The sequence below is a fragment of the Phascolarctos cinereus genome, unplaced genomic scaffold, assembly GCF_003287225.1.
Source record: "Phascolarctos cinereus isolate Bilbo 61053 unplaced genomic scaffold, phaCin_HiC Scaffold_1;HRSCAF=81, whole genome shotgun sequence".
Lineage (NCBI taxonomy): Eukaryota > Metazoa > Chordata > Mammalia > Diprotodontia > Phascolarctidae > Phascolarctos > Phascolarctos cinereus.
In genome coordinates this window covers 248,662,787-248,685,381 of record NW_027555514.1, presented here as the reverse complement: position 1 = coordinate 248,685,381, position 22,595 = coordinate 248,662,787, and the positions used below count along the sequence as shown (strand labels likewise).

The following is a 22,595-nucleotide window of genomic DNA, read 5'->3' as shown; positions in this document are numbered from 1 at the left end:
AATTATTAATTTCACCCTTTCCCTTATCCCATAGCTGTGGTTGGGAATGCCTGCCTGGTACGTTGCAGCTTGTCGGGCCAATGTCAAGAGTGGCGCTATCATGTCAGCTCTGTCAGACACAGAGATCCAGAGAGAAATAGGAATCAGCAACCCTCTGCATCGCCTGAAACTCCGATTAGCAATCCAGGAGATGGTTTCCCTAACAAGCCCATCCGCTCCCCCTACGTCTCGAACGGTGAGTCACTTTCCGCTTGTCTCCTCTCCCACTCCAGTGTTAAACAGCGCTGGCATTTTGAAGTCTGCTCTGGGAAGCTATGATAACACACCCTTCCAAATTAGTTTGAATTATTCTGAAGAGATGAAGCTTGCACTTCATTAACCTTGCTGCTACTTTTAATAAGTTTTCCTGTATGGAGCCATCTTTCCTATCAGACTGGAAGGATACATTTATCAACTGAGTATTCTATGGTATTTTAAGAGTGATTGAGAAAATTCCAAAAGATCTGGGCATTTGAATAATCACCAGAAAGTTTAGATGGTTAACTGAGATGCTTGCTTCCCTCTTTCACATAATCCAAATACAGCATTTTTAAGAGAGCTTCCCTCATAGCATGTTCTATATGCACAATTGTCCTAAGGTCAATGCTTTCTTCCAAATAGGAGATGAATCATTTATATGGCCTATTTTCTCATTTAAGCAGTTTGCCTGAGGATGAATAAAGATACTTCCAGATTTAATTTTTCATAATTACTAGTTTGTATTATGTCTCTTCATAATTTGTTTTTAAAATTTTTCTTCTTTAGCCTCTAAGCTTCCTTCATGTTTTCGTATACTCCCAAAATACAGTATATGTTTAAATATGGCCAAATAAAAAGAAAGGGTGGTGGCAAATTCAGACACTCAGGAAAACTTCAGTAAGCACAAATCTCTAGAAATTGTAGACAGAATAAAAGCTGATCCATTATCTTATGGCCCATGGCACCATGGACATGTCCCATGGCACCATATTTTAAATAGTAGTCCCCACCCATAGCATTCCAGATGCTAAGCCATCTTTCTTTTTAGCTCACGCCTAAGTTTGCCTTTTCAGAAGTTATGGTCAGTCAGTAAGCCTTTATAAACCATTTATTATGTGCCAGTTATTATACATAGGCTGAGGATGCAGAAGAGGCAAAAAGATAGTCCTTGCTCTCAAAGAGGTGACACTCTGGTGGATTATTAGATGATTTGAAATCATAGTTGAGAGATTCACATCACAGTTGCTACCCAGAGTCTCCTAAAATATTGTTGTTCATTGTTCAGTCATGTCAGACTCTTCATGATCCTATGGGCCATACTATGCATGGGGTTTTCTTGGCAAGAATTCTGGAGTGATTTGACATTTCCTTATCCATAGTACAGTAGTTAAGAATAAGAAAAATGTGTATCGTGGACCAATGACTCCAAGTGGTGTGATTGAATTTTATTTTTCAGGTAATACTAATGCTCAAAAATGCTACATTAAGGTTTATAAAATACTTTCCTTAGTTTGTGCTTCATATGTGATAGGTATTATGTATGGTAGGTATTATAAATACAACTATCCCCATTATGTGATAGGTATTATAAGTATAACTCTTGCCATTGTACAGAAGAGCACAGATAAGGCTCAAAGAAATTAAGTTACTTAGCTATAGTAACACAACTAGAAAGTATCACAGTTGGATTTTGAACTTAGCTCTGATTCCGAGCTCAGTGTACTGTCTATTGGACTAAACATTGAGTGAGAAAGTATCTTTTGTTGTAGATGTTTATATATCAGCTTAAAATAGACTTTGTAAGTATCTATTTTTATCATTTGTTTCCCTCTCTTCCCCAAAGGCTAGATTCTAGTCTTAGAGATGGGAACTTTTAAAGGATCTAGAAGTCTTTTTTTTTCAAACTATAACTTGAACTTCTGCTAAAAAAAAAAGTCAGAGAAAAAAAATCATAGTTATGTAGTAGGAAGAGACTTCACAGACCATCTAGTACACCACCCCCCCTTTTTTTAACAGTTGAAGAATCAGATGCCCCTGGTAGTTAAATGACTTTCAGAAGTAGGATATGAACCCAGGTTTTCTAAATACAGAAACAGTGTTCATTCCACTGAACTGTGGAAGTTGCATCATTGTTCTCTTTTATGTTATGGCCACCCTGTATAACTAAGTTAAATGATATAATTCAGGGTAAAGTTAAAATAAAATCAGGTATGCCATCCCAAGAGTAATCTACATGGAGGTAAGTGTGCAGATATCCACTGAGATAGATATTACATTGGGAGGTTTTCATGCACTTTGAAGCTGGGCACTGTTATCTTGAGGAGCACTCCTTAAAGTACATCCAGTAATATAAACTGATTATTTATTAAATGCTAAGTAATATGTGTGGTATGTAGGATACAAAGAGAAAAAACAAACTAGTTCTTGCCTTAAAGGAACTTGAATTCTCTTGTAGCAAGAGAATCGTGTCCAAGAGATTTGCATTTTGTTAACCATCGAGAGTGATACCAAAAAGTTCATAGATAAAGAGTTATAAAGGACTTTAGAGATCATTTAATCCAAGTGTCACATTTTGCCAATGAGAAAAATGAGGTTCAGGGAAAGTAAGTGAATTGCTCAAGGTCACATAGCTAATAAAAATCAGAGATGAAATTTGAAATCTAGGTATTTTGACCTCAAAGCCAAATGCTCTTTCCACTGTATCACACTGTATCCACAAGAAAATGACTGATTAGTAGTAGTGGTAGTGGTGGTGGTGGTGGTGGTGGTGGTGGTGGTGGTGGCAGTAGTAGAAAAAGAAGAATATCTTTAAAGAGATAAAATGCCAAATAATTATTTCCTTTTGTGAGTTGGACTTAAAAGGGGTTCCTTTAAACAGTAAGTTCCCCTAGTGTTTTTCAAATGTAATTTGATTTTTTTAGAGTTTAATTTACGTATAACTCTTCAAGAAAACACCAGCTATGAAAAGTGAAAACCACAGCCTGAAAGCCATAATTCAAAACATAAATTATTCACAATTTAAATAAGGCAAAACTAGATTTCAAAAACATATATGATTTCTTTGCATTTCTCAGAACCAAGTGCCTTATTTGGCTGTCTTGTCTGCTTTTTATTTTATTTTATTTTTCAATTTATGGAATAAAACAAGTATTTCCGTAACATAGTACAATTAAAAAAAAGATGATTACACATGAAACTGCAAACCTACTTTGCACAACTTGTTATTTTTTCAAATATACAACAAAATTATCATGTAAATTTATTTTTTTCTTCCCTCCCCCCACCATCCCAAGAGATGGCTACCATTAGACACAAATAGGTCTACATACATATATACATATATGTATATATAGATACATGTAAAATTCTTCTATACTTACTTCCATTTATCAGTTCTTTCTCTGGATGCAGATAGCATCTTTCTTCATATGTCCTTTATAGTTAATTTGGGTATTTATAATGGTCAAAATAACTCATTGGCTTGCTTTTACTTTTTATGGACAAAATTCATCTCTGGGCCAGCCTAGCACTTCAGGCCTGGACTGAGATTCCTACTCATGTTGCAAGAGTGGGACTCATTGAGGAAGAGGAAGCAGGCCAAGTTCATGAGAACACCACTTTCACTGTGGTATGGACTCAATGGGCTGCTTGTTATATTGGTGGTTCTCATTTTTTTTTCTGCCAATCAGCATTCTGAACCATTGTTCAGATTTCTTTCAGTTTTTGTTCACATAATTTCTACTAAGATAAAATACAGGATTTTATAGAGCTACACAATATATGCTTGTATATATATATATATATATATATGTATGTATATATATGCATAAACATATATGTACATATTTATACACACATACACACATATGCATGTGTACATATACATGAAAGATTTAATAGAATTAACATATAATGAACAAAAAAAATCCAATAAAGTAAAGCCTATTTTGATGAATACTTTAAACTACCCTGACAAAACCAGGGAAATATCAAAAACCAAGTTATAAGTCAGAATGTCCCAGCATTACTGATAGAGTGACAAAAATCCCTGTGATCTAGGTTAGTGTTCTGGACAGTCCTTAGGTACAGCTGTTTTCTGTCATTCTCATGACATCTGGCTATTTTCAATCTTTCTTTTGCTCCTAATTAACTTTCATAAGTTAACAGGTTCTTATCCCATAAACTCTTTGAAGATTTATTTTGGTTTGCTGCCTCTTTCACCTATGACTTAATGAGGAAAGTGTTTATTTTTTTTGTCAGTGATTCCGCTAAAATTTTCTCTTCAAAATTCTCATATGACAACATGTCACCTTAGTATTATTTCTAAATGTTAACTGTACAGCATTAATCAGATATACTCAGGGTTTTATTTGGAGTAAACTCTGGTTTACTCTGTCCCTCCCTGCTGGCTGACACTCAGACTTTGAGCCTTTCTTTTTATTTTATTTTTTTGAATTTTATTAATTTATTTTGATTTATCAATAATCACTTCCACGTGCTTTTGAGCTGAAAATTTTTCTCCCCCTTCCTCCCCCTCACCCTCCCCAAGATGGCACACAATCTGATATAGGCTTTACACTTACATTCCCATTAAACATATTTTCACATTAGTGAAGTTGTAAGTAAAAATTAAAACCAAGAGGAGGAACCATCAGAAAAATGAAACAAAACTCAACAGAAGGTAAAAATAAGTGAAAGCGATTCGACTTTCATAGTTCTTTCTTTGGATGTGGACAGCATTTTCCATCCAAGGCCTCTGGAGATGTCTTAGATCCTTGTAATGCTGAGAAGGGTTCAGTTTAACAATATTAGTCATCGCATAACGTGGCTGTTATTGTGTACAAAGTCCTCTTGGTTCTGCTCACTTCACTCAGCATCAAACCATATAAGTCTTTCCAGGTTTTTCTGAAGTCAGCTTATTCATCATTTCTTATAGCACAATAGTATTCCGTTACATTCATATACCACAACTTGCTCAACCATTCCCCAGTTAATGGGCATCCCCTCAATTTCCAATTCTTTGCCACCACAAAAAGAGCTGCTATGAATATTTTTGTACATGTGGGTCCTTTTCCCATTTGTTTGATCTCTTTGGGATATAGCCCTAGAAGGAGCCTTTCTTTTTACAAATCACTTTTGCTAAGATGCATTTGATAAAAATAATAATAATAAAGGGCAAGATAAAAATCTATTTTCCTCACTTTTCTGGCTTCTGGGACGTGTCATCACCTCTGATTTGTTGGATTTATTTGTTTCAAATTGTTAATCATTGGAATGTTTAAAAAAAAAAGGTTCACTGTTTTCCTATATGGTTTGTAAGATCTGGTAATTACTAAACACATATATGGGCAATTAGGTGGTGCAATAGATAGAGCGTCAGGCCTGGAGTTTGGAAGAGTCATCTTCCTGAATTCACATTTGGCCTCAGACACTTACTAGTTTTGTGACCCTGCACTAGTCACTTAACCTGTTTGTCTTAGTTCCTCATCTATAAAATGAGATGGAGAGAGAAATGGCAAATATCTTTCCCAAGAAAACCCCAAATGGAATGTAACAAAGAGTTGAACACAACTGAAAATGACTGGACAAAAACCAAACGCTTAATAAATGGCGTTGATTGTTGCTGGCCGCCAGAGCCCCGAGCACTTCCAAGCAGGAGGAGTTTGGTGGTGGGGCCCTGCCTGTACTTTATTCCCGTCTTCCTGTCACCTGCCCCAGCTGCCCAGTGTTGTTTTGGGGCCATCCAGCTGCAGTATCTCCTCCTGACCTGTTTTCCTCATCCTCTCAAATCAGACCTTTACCCTAGACTGACTTCATACTTTATCCTTCAGTGCTCTAGCTACAGGAAAGTAAGGTGAGAAGCACCTTCCAGCTGATTGGGATTGACTTAACCTTCATCATAACATTTAAGGGATTTCAGAAGAAGCATAAAGTATTTGTTTTAAGAAGTTAATGAATTTGTTAATCCTAGGAATGTCCAGTTAGTACAACAGAGGGAGTGATGGACTTTCCTGGTGCCTGGAGCATTGATAGGTTGTCCAGTTACTTGTTTTCCCTCCAACCTGTGAGTACAGTTGAAGAATTAGGGTCAGTAACTTCAGACCCTAGTTAGAGTGGCCACCCAGTATTACAGATAAAGCTGGAGCTAAAGTCATTAAATTACAGATGAAGCACTGGAAAAAATTTCAGAATCCATCTGTCCAAGGGCAGACAAGGGCATGCAGGTACAGGAAAGGCCAATGACTTATATAAGGTCACACAGGTAGTGTCAGAGGTAGAATCTGAACCCAGGTTCTTTGACTCCAGAGCTAGTAGTCTTTCCACTGCATCACATTTGGAATTCCACCTTACGGTTTTTGCATCCCTGTGACACTGAGCAAGACTTAATCTTTCTGACCCTCAGTTTTCTCATCTGTAAAATGGAGATAACTTTCAGGGTGATGTTAAGGCTCAAAAGAAATCATATCTATCAAGGAGCTTGCAACCCTTAAAGTCCTATATTAATGTGAGTTATTATTATTCTACTGTTATTATAAAAGTTGGTTATCTGTGATTCAAGAATTGCTTCAGTTATATACTTGACTTTACTTGGAAAGACTGGAAGAAGGCGGTTATCTAGCCTGGTCCTTTGTTAACCTCCACTTAAATGAACCTAGGCTCTTCCTTGAGGATCTTCTAAGGAAAATGTAGTTTTCCACAGTGCTAGCCTAGCATTTGTCAGAGAGGTCACAACATCTTCACTATTTGGGATCTAAAGACATTGGTTAAGACATTGGTTCAACAAACATGTAGACCAAGAATGGATTAAACTAATTTTCTCTTAAGTAATCAGTGAAGGGCACTTTGAACAAACAGTAAATAAAATAACTCAGGCAAATAATGGAGATCATTGGGTGGAAAGAAGAAAGTGACAGCTGAGTGAGTATAGTCTGCACTCCTAAGATAGTCTATAAAATCCATTTCTTCCAAATGATTTAATATTTCAAATATTCAGGCTGACATTTGATGGAAAAAAGTTTCATATTTATTAAAAGAAATATGACTTTATAAGCCAAGAAAACAAACAAATAACTTTTCATGCCTTCTCGATTCTAAAAATAAATTTTCTTTTGGTTTTCTCTCAAAATGAATGGGATTTAAGCACATTATGAAATTTGTGGGTGATCAGGGGCAAGAACTCTGACACATATTCTTCTGTCATTTTAATATATAAGCTCCTTGAGGGAAGGAACCATTTTCATTTTTTGTTTTATAACCAAAGTTAAAACAACATATGAAATGAAGCAAGTGCTTAATAAATGTTTGTTCAATTAAATCAAATTATCATCTGTGATTATGCATACCCAGTTTTCAGATTTTTTTTTAATATCTGACAAAATTTAAAAATGTATTTTCTTCCAATGCTATTATTCCAGCCAATTTAATGGACAGACTAATCAGGGAGTAGGTGCCTAATAAAAAAATGTTTATAATTAGATTATTCATAAGGCTTTATAGATCAGAGGTATAAGGATATAGGGGAACTGTGCTGGTGAATTGGGTTGACAACACCTTTGTCCTTAGAATCCTACAGTGCTGACCACCTTGCAGAACTGGGAAGACCAAGCAACGGAATGGTTAAAGGTTGAGCAAAGGCTGTTGTATTTACATGGGTATAACGTAGAGTTTGGGGAATGTCTCTGGATTTCTAGAAAGTTTACAATGAAATAGAATCACTTAGAGAATTGATTCCGGTTATGAACTTCTCTGTAGTTTGTCCTATTCCCCTAAATTTATAGAAACTACAAAACATCTAATTATAGAATGCATGTTAATTGAAGGTAGCTTTAAAAAACAAGTGAAATTAATAGAATTCTGCCTCCTAAGAAGACTGTTCTTCAGTGTTGCTCAAGTCTTGAGGTCTAGTTAGAGGGGAAAGTGAATTAAGTGGACTTGAAGTCAGACCTGAGTTTGAATCCATTTCAGACTCTTGCTAGCCATGTGACCATGAGCAAATGATTTGCCCTTTATTAGCCTTGAACATGACTGAAATATGACTGAACAAATAAAAATTTTGTATTTTCTTACAAAGACATTTAAACAAAACACAGATAATTTTTTAAGCAAAACATTGCCTTTATTGATTTTTTTCATTAAAAACAAAATATACGAATGTTATTTATTTCATTGTTGTTCAGTCATGTCTGACTCTTCATGACCCCATTTGGGGTTTTCTTAGCAAAGATACTGGAGTGATTTGCCATTTCCTTCTCCAGCTCATTCTGCAGATTAGGAAACTGAGGCAAAGAGTTAAGTGACTTGCCCGGAGACAGCAAGATGTGTCTCCAGATTTGAACTTAGAAAGATGAGTCTTCCTGACTCCAGGCTGGCACTCTATCCACCGTACCACCTTGCTATGTATTTAAGAAATAGCAAAAGGAAAAAATTATCAAGATAAAAGTTCTGTGTTTAATACCATGTCATGTATACAGATATATACCTGTTCTTGATATTCTCTTTCTAAAAACAATATTGGTACTTAACATGACTTTCTATAACACTATAGAGTATTACGTGCTATCACCTACAAAAAAAGGCTTTATAAGAATATCTAACACCCTGGGTCAGTTCTCTGTTGTTCCAGAAAATAGAGCTAATTGGTTGGTGTTTTTTTTTTGTTTTTTTGCTTTTGTTTTGTAATTCATGGTTTGTTTTTTTGTTTCCCTTTTTTCTGGAGAAGCAACTGTAGCATAATGGTTAGAAAACTGGTCTTGGGACCAGGAAGACGTGGACTCCAGCCTGGCCTCTTTATTTACTGATGGTGTGACCTTGGGGGAGTCACTTATTCTTTCTATAAGACAGTTACCTTGAGCAACTATAAATTGAAGAGAAGGTGACAGTCTACATTGGTAGATGGAGTTTTCTCCTCTGGGAGTTCCCTATGTCAATGAAAGCATATCCCTTCCTTTTCCTGATTAATAATAAGAGAACATTGGTTTTGAATCTACTTAGAATAAATGGCACGTCCCTTATTGCTTAGTCTTCTTAAACATAAAAGATTTTTAAAAGCCCTGTGGACTTCTATGTCATGTCATGCTCACTATAGAGGCAAGAACGTAGCTATGTTGATGGTGATGCTATCCGCTGTTGACTTACAGTGGTGCTGCCTTTCTTCTTTACCACTGCTTACCTAATGTGGATTCTACCTACTTCCCTGTGGGCTTTGTCCTTAGCCCTCAGGCAATGTTTGGGTGACCCATGAAGAAATGGAAAACCTTGCGGCTCCAGCCAAAACGGTCAGTATTTTTGGTTTTGTTCAATCTTAAGACCAAAAAAAAAAAAGCCGATATTAATAGTTTCAAGAGTCATGAACCATGAAAGATGCTATTAGAAATTATAGAACATTAAAAATCACCTTGAATTAATTAGTAATAATGGTTTTAATCATGCCCAGTGCTGGCAATCGACTGTTAGGACTGTTAGTTAGGAACTGAGCCACATTAGCCTTTTGTATTAAAAAGGGCTTCAGAGTAAATTTTTAGCACAAGACATATAAAATATTCATGTGGTTTCTCTCACTTGGTTATCTTGGCTATATTTATAGTATTGGTGTGAAAACATACCATCTGGTAGCTTCCTATTTTAACTAATTATTCTTGCTAACACCATGCTAAGCTTAATTATTTCGAGGATGCTAAAGGAACCGGAAGAGCCCTCCATGCCCTCTGCATTGTGGTTTCCTGGTAGCAAGGCCCTGATGGCACTGCTCTGATTACAATTCTTGTTTCTAGAATCAGTGTAAAGTTTTTGTTTTACTCCTTTTTAAATTGCATAGTAATTCATGGCTGAGTGATTTAGAACACAGTTTTATAAATTGAATTGTATGTATGTTAATTCCACAGTTAAAGATATGAAAGGTGGAATTTTTGTAATTATTTTTAACAACTGAACCTCACCTTTTTTTGTTACTGTTTATAATTTCAAGAAGAGTTTAACACAGACTTGTTAACCACTTAATAACTGAGGAATTGCCATGAACACTGTGATATATGTATGTTATCCAGTCAAAAATCTTATTATGGATAATGCAGATTCTTACTATTAGATGATTTTGAAAATGAAGTGTTTCACTGTATGTGATTTTTCAACAGAAATACTCTTGTTCAAATTCAGTAATTTCTTATGAATGCTAATTTCCCCAAATTCTTTGGTGACCAAATATTGAAAGATATATGTTTTCCTCAGAAATAGTAGCCAAAATTTGGAAATGGCAAACACAAATTTTCACAAAATCATGAAAGCCCAGCATGGTTTTGTGGGTGTGAAAATGTGCCAAAAAAATCTAATTCCTTAGGAATTCCTTTTAATTGACCACTGCTCTTATGAGAAACAAATCTGTGTCTGTAATCATCTGTGTATATATTAGAATTATTAACTTTTTCATAATGATCATGATTGTTGAATTTCTTACCCCTGGACTAATTTGATATATTTCATTTTTCCTTGCTTTACTAATGACTACATGCTGTTTCTGCTAACACAGAAAGAATCTGAGGAAGGAAGCTGGGCCCAGGTATGAAGTTATGTTAAAATTTACTTCACCTAAGGCAATAGTTTATTCATAGAAATTCACATGAATTAGCAAAAAATACGGACAAGGACACAGTACTTTTTTTTAGCATCATAAACACTGCAAAATATTGACTTCATTATACAAGTTGAAAATGGTAGCACATATATTTTAAAATATTCCCTCATTACAGGCAGAAACATTTACCAAACCAGATTGTTCTAAAAGAAAATATATTTATTAGGGGACAGTTAGTGACTTCCAGTCATAAGACAATTTCTAAGTGATCAGTACCTGTAAAGTGCTGGCCTGTATAATATTTTAGCTGAGAACATTAATTTAGATTTTTAAACCATTTGCTCAGTGCAGAGTTCATTTATTCATTTTGAGACCAGGGATTCAATGTGTGCTATTCAACCTTATATTCTTTCTCCAGTTCAGTTTGCTCAACACTAAAAGGATATTCAGGGAATGGTGAATGAGGGTGAGGTGTGAGGTGGTCATACAGTGATGGGCTCTTGGGAAATTCACACTGGGATTATGGCCTGGTGATCCCTGATTCTATGTTCTGTATAAGCTCATCTTGGTCACAGTACTGGACAATTAGTCAACACATCCCATGGGCTTGACTTTAGATCATCCATGTTGTTTTTGCCCAAAGGGAACTTGATCATCCAGCAAGACTCAAGCAATCAATATGCATATTGTTTTAAAAATAGAGGTATACATATAGATGTATATAGATACACATATACATATATACACATATACATATGTGCATATATGTGTGTTTACATATATAACTATATGTATATATATATGTAGATGTATATATTTATATACCTATATACACATACACATGTGTGTATATATATATATATATATATGTATACATATATCTATATCTATGTAGATATAGATATATTACAGATATTCCTTACCCAGACACCTCTGGCAGATATAAGAGATTTAACTGAATTGTCACTTTCAAGCACTTGTCACAAAACCATCTGCATAGCCAGAATAACCACCATAAGAATTAGGAAGCTTTCAATACTCATTTCATACCTTGACCATATGAGGGAGGAGCACATGTTTATTTTGGTTTTGGTTAGACCAATGACTTCATCAGTGTAAAAAAGGAGGTAGCATGGTATAGACAAAAGAGTACTAGTTTGGAGCCAGAGCATCTGGGTTCAAATACTGCCTCTCTGTGATCTATGTGAACTTAAGCAAGTCACTTGATCTCCCAGGCCCTGGTTTCCTCATCTGTAAAATGATGGGGCTAAGACAAGATGACTTCGGAGGTCCCTTCCACTTCTAGACCTATGATCCAATAGTCCTCATTCCACATCTCTGACATCATGACCCTGTCTCCTGTTATGGGTTCTCACCCCACTCCCACCCCTTAAACCTGGTACCCCCAAGAGATTCTTCTCTTTTCTCTTCCTTGGAAATTCTACCTATTTATCTCTCTGTTAATGATTCTTTAATCTATAACTCCATCCCAACATCCACTGCTAATCTAAATGCAAATGAACCCTCATTGCCCTGCCTCCCCAAACGTTCTCCTCCTCTAGCTCTTCTACTTCCATTGATGACATCACCATCACCATGTTCCCAGTCACCCAAGGTCATCACCACTTTGAAATCATCTTTGAGTATTTAGTTTCTGATTTCTGTCAATCCTGTCTTTGCAATCACATCCATTCCACCCCTTACATTCCCCGCACGACTACACTAGATAAAGCCCTCATTACATCTTGCCCGAACTATTGTAATAAGCAGACTGGTCTTTCTGCCTCATTCTACCCTTGCACAATCCATCCTTCACACTGCTGTTTAATGTCTCTAAAGGCACCATGGTGATAACATCCACTGCCTAAAGAGTAAAGACTAAACTTAAGATTCTTTCATATGAAGCCCTTTGCAGACTGAATCCACTCCACCTTTCTAAGTCTATTCTATATTTCCTAGCTTTATCCCATCCTTTATATATTCTACATTTTGGGGGCAAGTAGATGGTACAGTGGATAGAGCACCTGAGAAAGACTCATCTTACTGAGTTCAAATCTAGCCTCAGACACTTAGTAGCTGGGTGACCCTAAGAAAGTCACTTAATCCTGTTTGCCCCAGTTGCCTCATCTTTAAAATGAGCTAGAGAAGGAAATGGCAAACCACTCCACTATCTTTCCCAAGAAAACCCCAAATGGGGTGGTTAAGAGTAGGACACGACTGAAAACATCTAAACAACGACAACAACATTCTACATTTTTAACAAACATCTACTTTTCATCTCCCATTCTCATTCTGTTCTTTTTGTTTCTGTCAAAATTTATTTTATCTTAATTCCTTTCCTAACAGTATCCCCAGGGCCTGGAGGGAAAGCCTTCCCATGCCATGCACTTCCATTATAATCTGTTAAAATACCTCCTTCATTCAAGTCTTCCTTTCTTTTTGGTCACTCCCTGAATGCCCTCTACAGACACACACACACACACACACACACACACACACACACACACACACACACGCAATCTCTCCTACCTCAAATTAATCATAGATAGCGTTCTACCTCACTTTCTCCTTTGTATTTCTCCCCTTTTCCTTTCAAGCAGTGTTTTCTGTGTACATTTCATCTCCTCATTTCATTATAAGTTCCTCAAAATTAGGGCCTGAGTTATCTCTACTATTAGATACATGCTGCCTTGCAGTAATACTTTGCAAAGAGCAGCTCTTTGATTGTTAAGTTGAATTCATTTTGCTTAAAATAAACCCAAAATGGGGTACCTAGGTGGTACAGTGGATAGAGCACCATCCCTGGAGTTAGAAGGACCGGAGTTCAAGTCTGGCCACAGACACTTACTAGCTGTGTGACCCTGGACACGTCACTTAACCCTAATTGCCTCACCATAAATAAATAAACAAACAAACAAACACGTAAATAATAAACCCAAAGTAGTGCATTTTGTTGGAATTCCCTAGAATATTTCAATTCCTTGTCATTAAATAATTCAGTCATTGGAGTTAAAATCCTAAGGGTTATTTTGCAGGGTTTTCTTTTTCTACAACAGTACTAAGAAGTGTAACTGACCAACTTAACTCAATACAGCCCCATCTCTCCAAGACTGTAAATGCATAACTCAAGATGCACAGTGAGATGGATTTGTTAATAGTCTAGGAGATACATTTGACCATACATATTTCCTTACCATCAAGAGATTGATTTTTTTTTTTGATGAGTGATGACACAGATTTCAAGTACAAACCAAGTCAGTAATCATTTCTGTTTACATGGAGAAATCTTTGTTTGTTTTCTTTTCCATAAAGTAAGACAGAAAGACATTGTTAAGCTATGAGTGAACTGTTCTCTTTTCACATACATCATGAGAAATGAACAAGCTAGGTTTAGTGGGGCATTTTAATGGGTTATGTGATAAAATTGCCATCTTGTTTTTCGGCTTGGAAACTGACTGCTATAAATAAATTATAGTGTCCTGTTTTTCTGCAGACTCTGGCTTATGGTGATATGAATCATGAGTGGATTGGTAATGAGTGGCTTCCCAGCTTGGGATTACCTCAATACAGAAGTTATTTTATGGAATGTCTGGTAGATGCAAGAATGTTAGATCACCTGACGAAAAAAGATCTCCGGGTCCATTTAAAAATGGTGGATAGCTTTCATAGGTAGGTTGCTTTTTTTTGTTTTGTTTTGTTTTTTTCTCCAAAGACTAATCAGAACGGAATCAAAATGGGTAACGTGCATTCTTCTATAAGAAAAGTATGTAAAAATATCAATATTTGCAGGATAGGTGACATATTGAACATCAAAACACATCCATTTTCCACGGGTACATTGAGGCAACAGATTGATCTCTGAGACAGTAGTGCGTGCTCAGCAAGTGCACGATGAAAACTTGTATAACAAAAGAACACAATTCCTCAGTGCAGAATAACAAGGATACACATAGCCTCATTTTTTTTCACCTAGTCCTTCTAGAAATTGTCAGTGGGGTTTTACTGATTTCTTCTAAAATGGGGCAACTGTTATTTATAAAGTTAAACCAAATGGAATACATTCATCTCTACCTCAAAAGTTTGTAAAATTTCTATGCAAAGTACGTAATGATGCTGGAGTATAGAAAGGCAGATTTTCTTTAGTTGACTATGACAATCTTGGAAGAGTAGAAAGCAAAAAGGGGTTGTTCCCTGAAGGAAATATTTCTGGTCTTTTAACTGGTTCTGAATTTTCACTCTCCACTTCCCAAAGGTAGGGGTGGGATGCTGTGCTATGTAATCCAGTTATAGATGGAAAATACACAGCTTAGCAATGTAAAGCTTTCACCTACTGAGAATTGGAAAAGTTTAAAGAGGCCCAGTGGATGGGTAAGAGTAAAGGCAAATGCATTTATAACTGGTTCTGAATTTTTAGAGGCAGTTTCTTCATTTGTTATCTGACCATGTTGAGGGGAGATCATGTTGTAATATAAGTCAAACAATTTCAAAACCCTTTTCTTTCTTAGATTCAATATACGTATTTATATGTGCAATCAGTTGTTTTGTGGATTATAAAGAATATTGCTGATAGAAATGCATTTAGGAGTAATCTAGTCCAACCTGTTTCCCAATGCAGATTTTCTTGTACAGTAACCATGACCAGTGGCTGTTCAGCCTGCACTTGAAAACTTCAAGGGAGCCACCATCTCACAAGGCAGCCCATTTTGTTTCTGCACAGAAATTTTATTCATTAGAAATCACTCTAGTAGATTGAATAGAAATCTGCCTTTTGTAACTTTCAGTCAGTCATAGTTTGATCCCTTGAAGACCTACAAAATGATTAGGCTTCTTTTGGGAGCTGTAGCCCCTCAAATATTTAACGCAACTCTCAAGAACTCTCCTTTTTAAGTTAAATACCCTTTGTTTTTCTGGTTTCTCCGACCATGGCCTTCCCCATCCACATAGTCTATGACCCAGCTTGCTGTTGCTCTTATACAACACTCGGCTTCCCATTCATATGCCTTTGTACTAAATGCCCCTCGTGCCTCTGGACTGCCCTTCCTCCTCAGCCCTGCCTCTTAGCTTCCCTGGCTTCCTTCAAAATGTACTTCAAATCTCACCTTCTGCAGGAGGCCTTTCCCTCTGAGATTGCCACCCATCTAATCTTCATAGACTTTATATGTAGCTAGATATTTACATGCTGTTGACTCCATGCAGAAATGAGGTTTTCGAAGGCAGGGATGGTTTTTGCTTTTCTTTGTATTTCCAGCATCTAGCACATACTAAATGTTTAACAAATGCTTGTTAACTTTTCAGACACCTCACCAACCTTGAAGCCTTTCTGTGGACACATTCCATTCTCAATAATCCCTCTAAACATGGACTGCCTAGAACTGAACATAACTCTCTAGATGTGAACTGAATAGACTATACATCCCTACTTCTTTCCCTTTATAAAGAAATTACTTATTTTGAGGGAAAGAAATTATGATATCAAATAGAATAAGCATATATATGTGACAAAACCACTTTTCTTCTGCTTTCTCAAAGGCAACTTCTCATAACACTTCCCTGCCTCCTTACCCCATTATCCTCTCATTCTCAGATCTGTGTAGATGCCAGAACTCCTTCATAGTGGATTGTGTCTTAGCAATTCACTCAGATTTGTGTCTGCCTCTTCTTAGGCCACGTGATTGGACATAAAAAAGGATCATTGCTGGTGTATGGCTGTTGATATCATTCCTGAATAGCTAATTTTATTTCCTTACTGAATAATACTGTATGTGTGTGTGTATCCACACACGCACAATATACATGCATATGTATTATACACACACACATATATCTATAGAGACACACATGTTTATATACACATTAATATGTTTTTATAAGCATACATGTATACACACGTGTGTATACACACATATCTCAAGGGAGTAGAAATTACATTCCTAAAGGTCCAATAATTATGAATAAAACTCAGACAAGGTAGGATAGTTATTCCTGATGACTATAAGTTATTAATTATGAAAATGAGTAACCTATATATTTTAAGGAAACTGTTCTGTTTCTTGGAACCTCTTTCTCCCTCCCAGCTTCAAAATCCTAGGTGTTCCATCCATGTGAATGATAATTCATGCTTAACACCTCAGGCTCCTTTATGAACAGTCTCTTTGTTATTCTCTTTACTGGTTCCATTAGCAAATACTTTACATTCCCTTTACAGTCTTTCAGTGTCTTATCTCTCTCTTATTTCTGTCCTTACAGCCATCACCTTTATTTGGGATCTTATCACTTGATAGCCCAGTACTCTAATAGCCTACTGATAGGTTTCCCTGTTTCTTGTTTTTAGCCATCTCTAATCATCCTGAACATTAATGTCACATTATTTCATTCATCTGTGATTTCATTAGTGTGGGTACTTTCTCCTTAATTATGTAACCCATCCCCTTCATAATGGATCATCTTGGAAAATTGCTTTAGCTAAAAATCCCATCACACTCTTTGTCCAACCTGTTGTTGAACCTCTTCAAACTCATCCAGGCTTACTCTCAAACAAAAGACATATGCTTCATCACCTCTAAAAAGATCTTTCCCAACTTAATAGGGCCTGCAAGCACTTGTACTTGCTCACATACTTTTTAAGGATCCATTCCTAGACTTGATGAAGTTTAGAAGAAATATTGCCACATCAATCTTGCTAAAATAAGTCATTAGACCATACCCCTACACCAGACCCTCTAAGGAATGGATTTCCATTGTCAAAATAACAAAGCCTATACCCTCCCACCTCCATGTTCCCAACATACTTTGGCACTTGGGTAAATATAAGTTTTAATGGTGTGAGTACTCTCTCCACTCTTGGGCAGCTAGGTGGCACAGTGGATAGAATGCCAGGCCTGGGCTCAAGAAGACACATCTCAGACATTTAACTAGCTGTATGATCCTGGGCAAATCACTTAACACTGTTTGCCTTAGTTTTCTCATCTGTAAAATGAGCTGGAGAAGGAAAAGGCAAACCACTCCGTTATCTTTGCCAAGAAAACCCCAAGTGAGGTCATGAAGAGTTAGACATGATTAAAAATTATTGAACTACAACTCTCTTCACTCACAAAATTAAAATAATTTCTCACCTCATCCTCTATGATGGTTTTCCATGTTTCCCCTTCAATTTTCCATAGGGATTTATATAATGTGCAGAGTCCTGCTTCTCTTCATATTAATCTCTTGACTACCTATCTATTAGCTCTATTTCCACATGACCAACCAACCTCATTTCTGCTAGTATGTGTCCTTGATAATGTTTTATGCCATTTATATCAAACACATTATCAATGGTAACAGCCTAAAGCCTACTTAATCCCACCAAGCATCTTTCTATTGTAATTTTCATTCTCTTGAGATGATGATGGTTCAAATTAATTCACTAGGAACATGGTACTAAAGAGCAGCACTGTGCAAAAGACCGAATGTTTTCCAGTCCGATCTCTCTCTTCTTTTCAATACTAGATTAATCACTGTAATTCTGTTATACTTTTCCAAGAAATACATGTTTATGGATAAATTAGAGAAACTGAAGGGTAATATAAGAAAATACCATAGTATTTTCTTTACTCAGTATGGATACAATCTCTTTCACTAATGACACACTATAGTGTTCTAGGGCTCAATTCAATGAATATAATCTAATGATAAAGATAATAATAGTAATTATATAGTGCTTCAAGATTCACAAAGTGTTTTTCACACAGTATTCTATTTGATCCTTAAAACAGGCTTGTAAGATAGGCGCTAGTATTGCCCTTGCCCATGCCATCTGCCAACAGAAGTGTGTAAAAGAACCTAGCCATCAGTAGACATTCTTTTTCTTGAACCTTATGCAAGACGTTCCATGACACTTACAGATATCTTGGTGAATGTATCTTAAGTGAATGTATATCCTGCTTTATACTTGAATTTAGTATTTAAAAGTTTATTGAATGAAATTGCCACCATAACCACCTATTTCAGAGATTCAAAGATTTAGGACTAGAAGGGATCTTAAAGGCTGTCTCATCCAATCCCATCATTTCACAGATGCGGAAACTGAGACTCATAGAGGTTAAGTTGTTCGAGGGTCACGTGGATACCAACCAGCAGACACAAAATTTCCCTATTGCAGATGTGTCATTCTTTTTATTACACTATGCTCCTGAAAGATTTCTACAAATGCACATTTTCCAGAACTTGAGAGCTTGGGTACCCTTTGATGTGAATCTATATAATGGAGCAGACTTATGGAAATTAATTACCTTTGAATATCTGTGTACCCACCAAGGCCATCTGACTTAGGTGAAGTTTTTATTCTCTGTAGTCATAAAAGCATAGAGCTGAATCCAGATGGGACCTCAGAGGTCATCCAATCCAACCTGTCATTTCAAAGATGAGGAAACTGAAACCCAGGAGGTTAAGTGACTTACTCAAGGTTTACAGAGGTATTATGCTTCAAAGCCACGATTTGAACCCAGGTTTTCTTGACTCTAAATCCAGTAGTATGCCACACTAATAACTAACACTCACAGATCAACTTAGTGTATTTTACATACACTATCCCATTTGATCCTCAGTTATCTTGTGAGATAAGTAAGCACCTTGAGGGCAGGAATGTCTCTTGCCTCTTTTTGTGTCCCCAGTGTTTACCATAATGTCTAGCAAATAGTGAGCCCTAGATGAATATTGATTGCTTGATTGATGGGAAACCAGGCCTGAGGGACGTCAAGCAACCTGTTCAGGTTCACACAGCTAGAAAATAACTGAGGCAAAATTCAAATTCAGGTCATCTTGACTCCAGGTACAGAGCTCTAATATTGTCTTCATCAATACCAATGCATTTTGATGAACACGAGAGACAAATCCTATCCACGTGTCAGTCTGTTAATAAACATTAATTGTCTAATATGTGCCAGGCACTGCGCTAAGCACTAGATTCTTGGCAGATTTTAATGGAAACACATACTTCCTTCCCAACCTTCTTAGCACTGCCTTCTGCTTAGGCCCAGGGTGGTTTCCACACTGTTCTTCAAACATGCCATCCTCAATCTCAACTCCAAACAGCATGGTTTAGTGGAAAGAATGCTGATTGGGCATCAGAATGCCCAGCTTTAACTCACAGCTGTACCATTTACTTGGCCAAGTCTCTTTTCCTCATCTGTAAAATGGGAAGGTTGGGCTAGATTCTTTTAAGATCTAAATCCTATATCCTCTTCTGGATCACTCTTGACTAAAAAGCCTTCTTTTTCCTATCTTTTAGCACCCTGGCCCAAGTCCTCCTTCCTTCCTGATGTACTTTCTATATTATCCTGGTTTCCATTGTTCTCTCCCTTTTCTATGCCCCGATACCATTTATTACCCAAAGCATTCATTTCATGTGGACACCTAAGCTACACACTGGTTTAAATTGTTACTTAACTGTCTTCTTTCCTTCCTTCCTTCCTTTTTTTCCCCCACTAAGTTCATAGGAGGCAGCCACTGTTATCTCTTAAATCTCTCTTGTGTATTCCACTACACCTAGCAGAGTTCAAAGAGTACAGTAAGTGCTCAATAAATACTATTGCAAGGGAATGATTTCAGTCCAAATTATTTCATAAATCAGCTTCCTGAAGGCAGGAAGATGAAGACTTGTATGATCTCTGGAGATCTCTTCCAATCTCTTTTTCTGTTTCTTTCAGTCACTTGTCTGGTATTTGTATTTACATTATTTGTTTGAAAAGTTTATAATTTCATTCCCCACAAAAGATAAGGAATTTTAAAAAAAAACATACTAGTGAATGTGCTATTCCCATGGTAAGGTAGTCTTCTCTTTTGGCAGAATGTGATGCCTGTTAGAACTTTAATGTTGGCTGGCTGGAGTAAGTCTTCAAAAACTTGATAATAACTTTTATTGTTTGTTTTTTAAGCTAAGAACCAATTGTTTTATCTTTTTGAATGCTTGTTTCCCTTTTAAAAACACAACAGAACAAGTTTACAGTATGGAATTATGTGCTTGAAGAGGCTGAATTATGACAGGAAAGAACTGGAAAGGAGACGGGAAGCAAGTCAACATGAAATTAAAGGTAAGACATTCTCTATCTAGATAAAATATATTTTCCCTAGCATTGCCATGTTCTCCTCTATGATTCCACCTGGTTATGTTTGTGATGAATATATTACAATTAACAGGAATGAAGAAAATATACAGAGAGATACAGATGTATGCTATTTTATTATTATGAATAGTAAAGCACATTTATGACAGGTGGCCTTGATGTAGTAGAGAGGTGGTCTCAAAGTTGTCAAGACCTGGGCCTCAGTCCCATCTCTGACACATCGTTGGTGGGTGACCCCAGACAAGTCACACAATCTCTCAATATTCTTGGCAACTCTTTAAGGCTATAAATTACAGAGAAATTGCTGACCTGCCGTGGGAGAGGGAGTTTTCAAATCCAGGAGTTCCTCATGCCAGTAAAATCAAAGATCCGTGCCCTATTTTCCTAAACTCACATTTACATAACTCTTTGGTTACTGAGGTGCTTTCCTCACAAGAATTCTAGGGAGTTCAGACTCCTTTGACAGATAAGGAAACTACCACCCGGAAAGGTGAAGTGATTCCTTGACATGAGTAGGACTTAAACCAGGCCTTTAGACACCAACTTCTCTCTCTTTACTCCACTTTTACTGACTTTTCATCTGATTGTTCTTTTGCCACATAGTTGCCTAAGGTGAAGCATCTCTTGCCCAAAACAGTACAGTTGGCATTTCTTTTACTTCTTACATTTACAAACAAAAAGAGGGATCATTAAGATAAAGGAAGTGTTGAGCCTTGGGAGCATATTCAGTGTTCTTTCTTTTAGTGTTTTCTTTTGAGCAGAGTGCTTGGCTCACAGGAAGCACTTAAGCCATTCATTCAATTTGTTAATTGCGCGTAATCAGGATGTTAAAGATGTACTCAAGCCATTGTTTATTCGATACACAGCCCATACTCACTCTTTTACAGATAGAAGTGTCATGATTTTTACAGCAGATTATTCCAGGTTAATATCATTATAATTTCACTGCTAGGTCCAGAAACTTTATTTTTTGTCCTTTTATGTGAGTGTGATTTTTGAAGTTTTTCCTTCTTTTGGGACAATTACTTTGATGATTCTGTGATTTTATCCTGTGGTTTCTAACTACTTTTGATGCTTTGTTATAAGAATGTGATGCTAAGATACTCTCCCTTCCTCCAGTTACTACTACTTATTCTGTAACCACAAAATGAGTCAATTTGTTTTAATGATAGAATGCATGTATTTTTCCAAGTTATTTATTTTGTTAAGAATAGCATGAATGGGTTCTCTAAATGATAAATAGCACTATGAAAATTTAAAAAAAATAGGGTTCTAGAAAAAGTACATTTCTAATTCCACATCCATTTGAGACCAATGCTTGTTTTCATGAGGGAAGAAATTAAAAGGCATGAAAGGGATGATTCCTAAGTATTTCTTCCCTTTCTACTCTGTAAGAAAATAGATACAGGCTACATATGACTCCTAATACTCATATTTCTCTTTGTTCCTGATGGTATAGCAGTTGACATAAACAGCAATGATGATTTCAAGCTCACCTTTATGGAGCCATGCTGTATTGATGAAAAACAAATGCTCCCTTCCCCCCACCAAAAAAAAAGAACTTAAAAATTAGATGTAATTGTTGATTTATGTATTCTTTATTTTGTTTCAAAGCTTATCAAGTGTCTGACAGCATTGAAATTGTGTTTGTCAGCTGCATAAACAATGTCAACGCTTATTTCCCTCCTCAGTTCTTTGCCCACGATGTTAGTTCTCCTAGGATGGTCTTGCATACAAGATATTATGACTGGATAACTTATTTCCCTACATATGGCTCACTGGAGAGTCGACAGGCACACACCATGCATTTCTTGTTAACACTTCATTGGGTTCCTTACTTAGCAGGGAGAGGGTGGTTTTCCATTATTGAAATTGAATTGTTTAGATTCCTTTTACTTAGGGGCCCC

The 22,595-nt window shown here is 36.5% G+C and overlaps 1 protein-coding gene across 19 annotated transcripts in view; it reads left to right on the top strand.

The window, feature by feature from the left end:
- Nucleotides 1-22,595, top strand: part of PPFIA2 (PPFI scaffold protein A2) — a 670,503-nt gene that overhangs the window by 632,502 nt on the left and 15,406 nt on the right. For 11 of the 19 annotated variants that reach the window (XM_078146464.1, XM_078146473.1, XM_078146469.1 and 8 more), the window contains 5 exons: nucleotides 35-235; nucleotides 9,231-9,293; nucleotides 10,541-10,570; nucleotides 14,061-14,254; nucleotides 20,558-20,655. In XM_078146464.1, the coding sequence (XP_078002590.1) occupies nucleotides 35-235; nucleotides 9,231-9,293; nucleotides 10,541-10,570; nucleotides 14,061-14,254; nucleotides 20,558-20,655 (586 nt within the window). The remainder of the gene's footprint in view (nucleotides 1-34; nucleotides 236-9,230; nucleotides 9,294-10,540; nucleotides 10,571-14,060; nucleotides 14,255-20,557; nucleotides 20,656-22,595) is intronic. The other 8 variants (XM_078146471.1, XM_078146470.1, XM_020993481.1 and 5 more) reach the window with 1 other exon arrangement.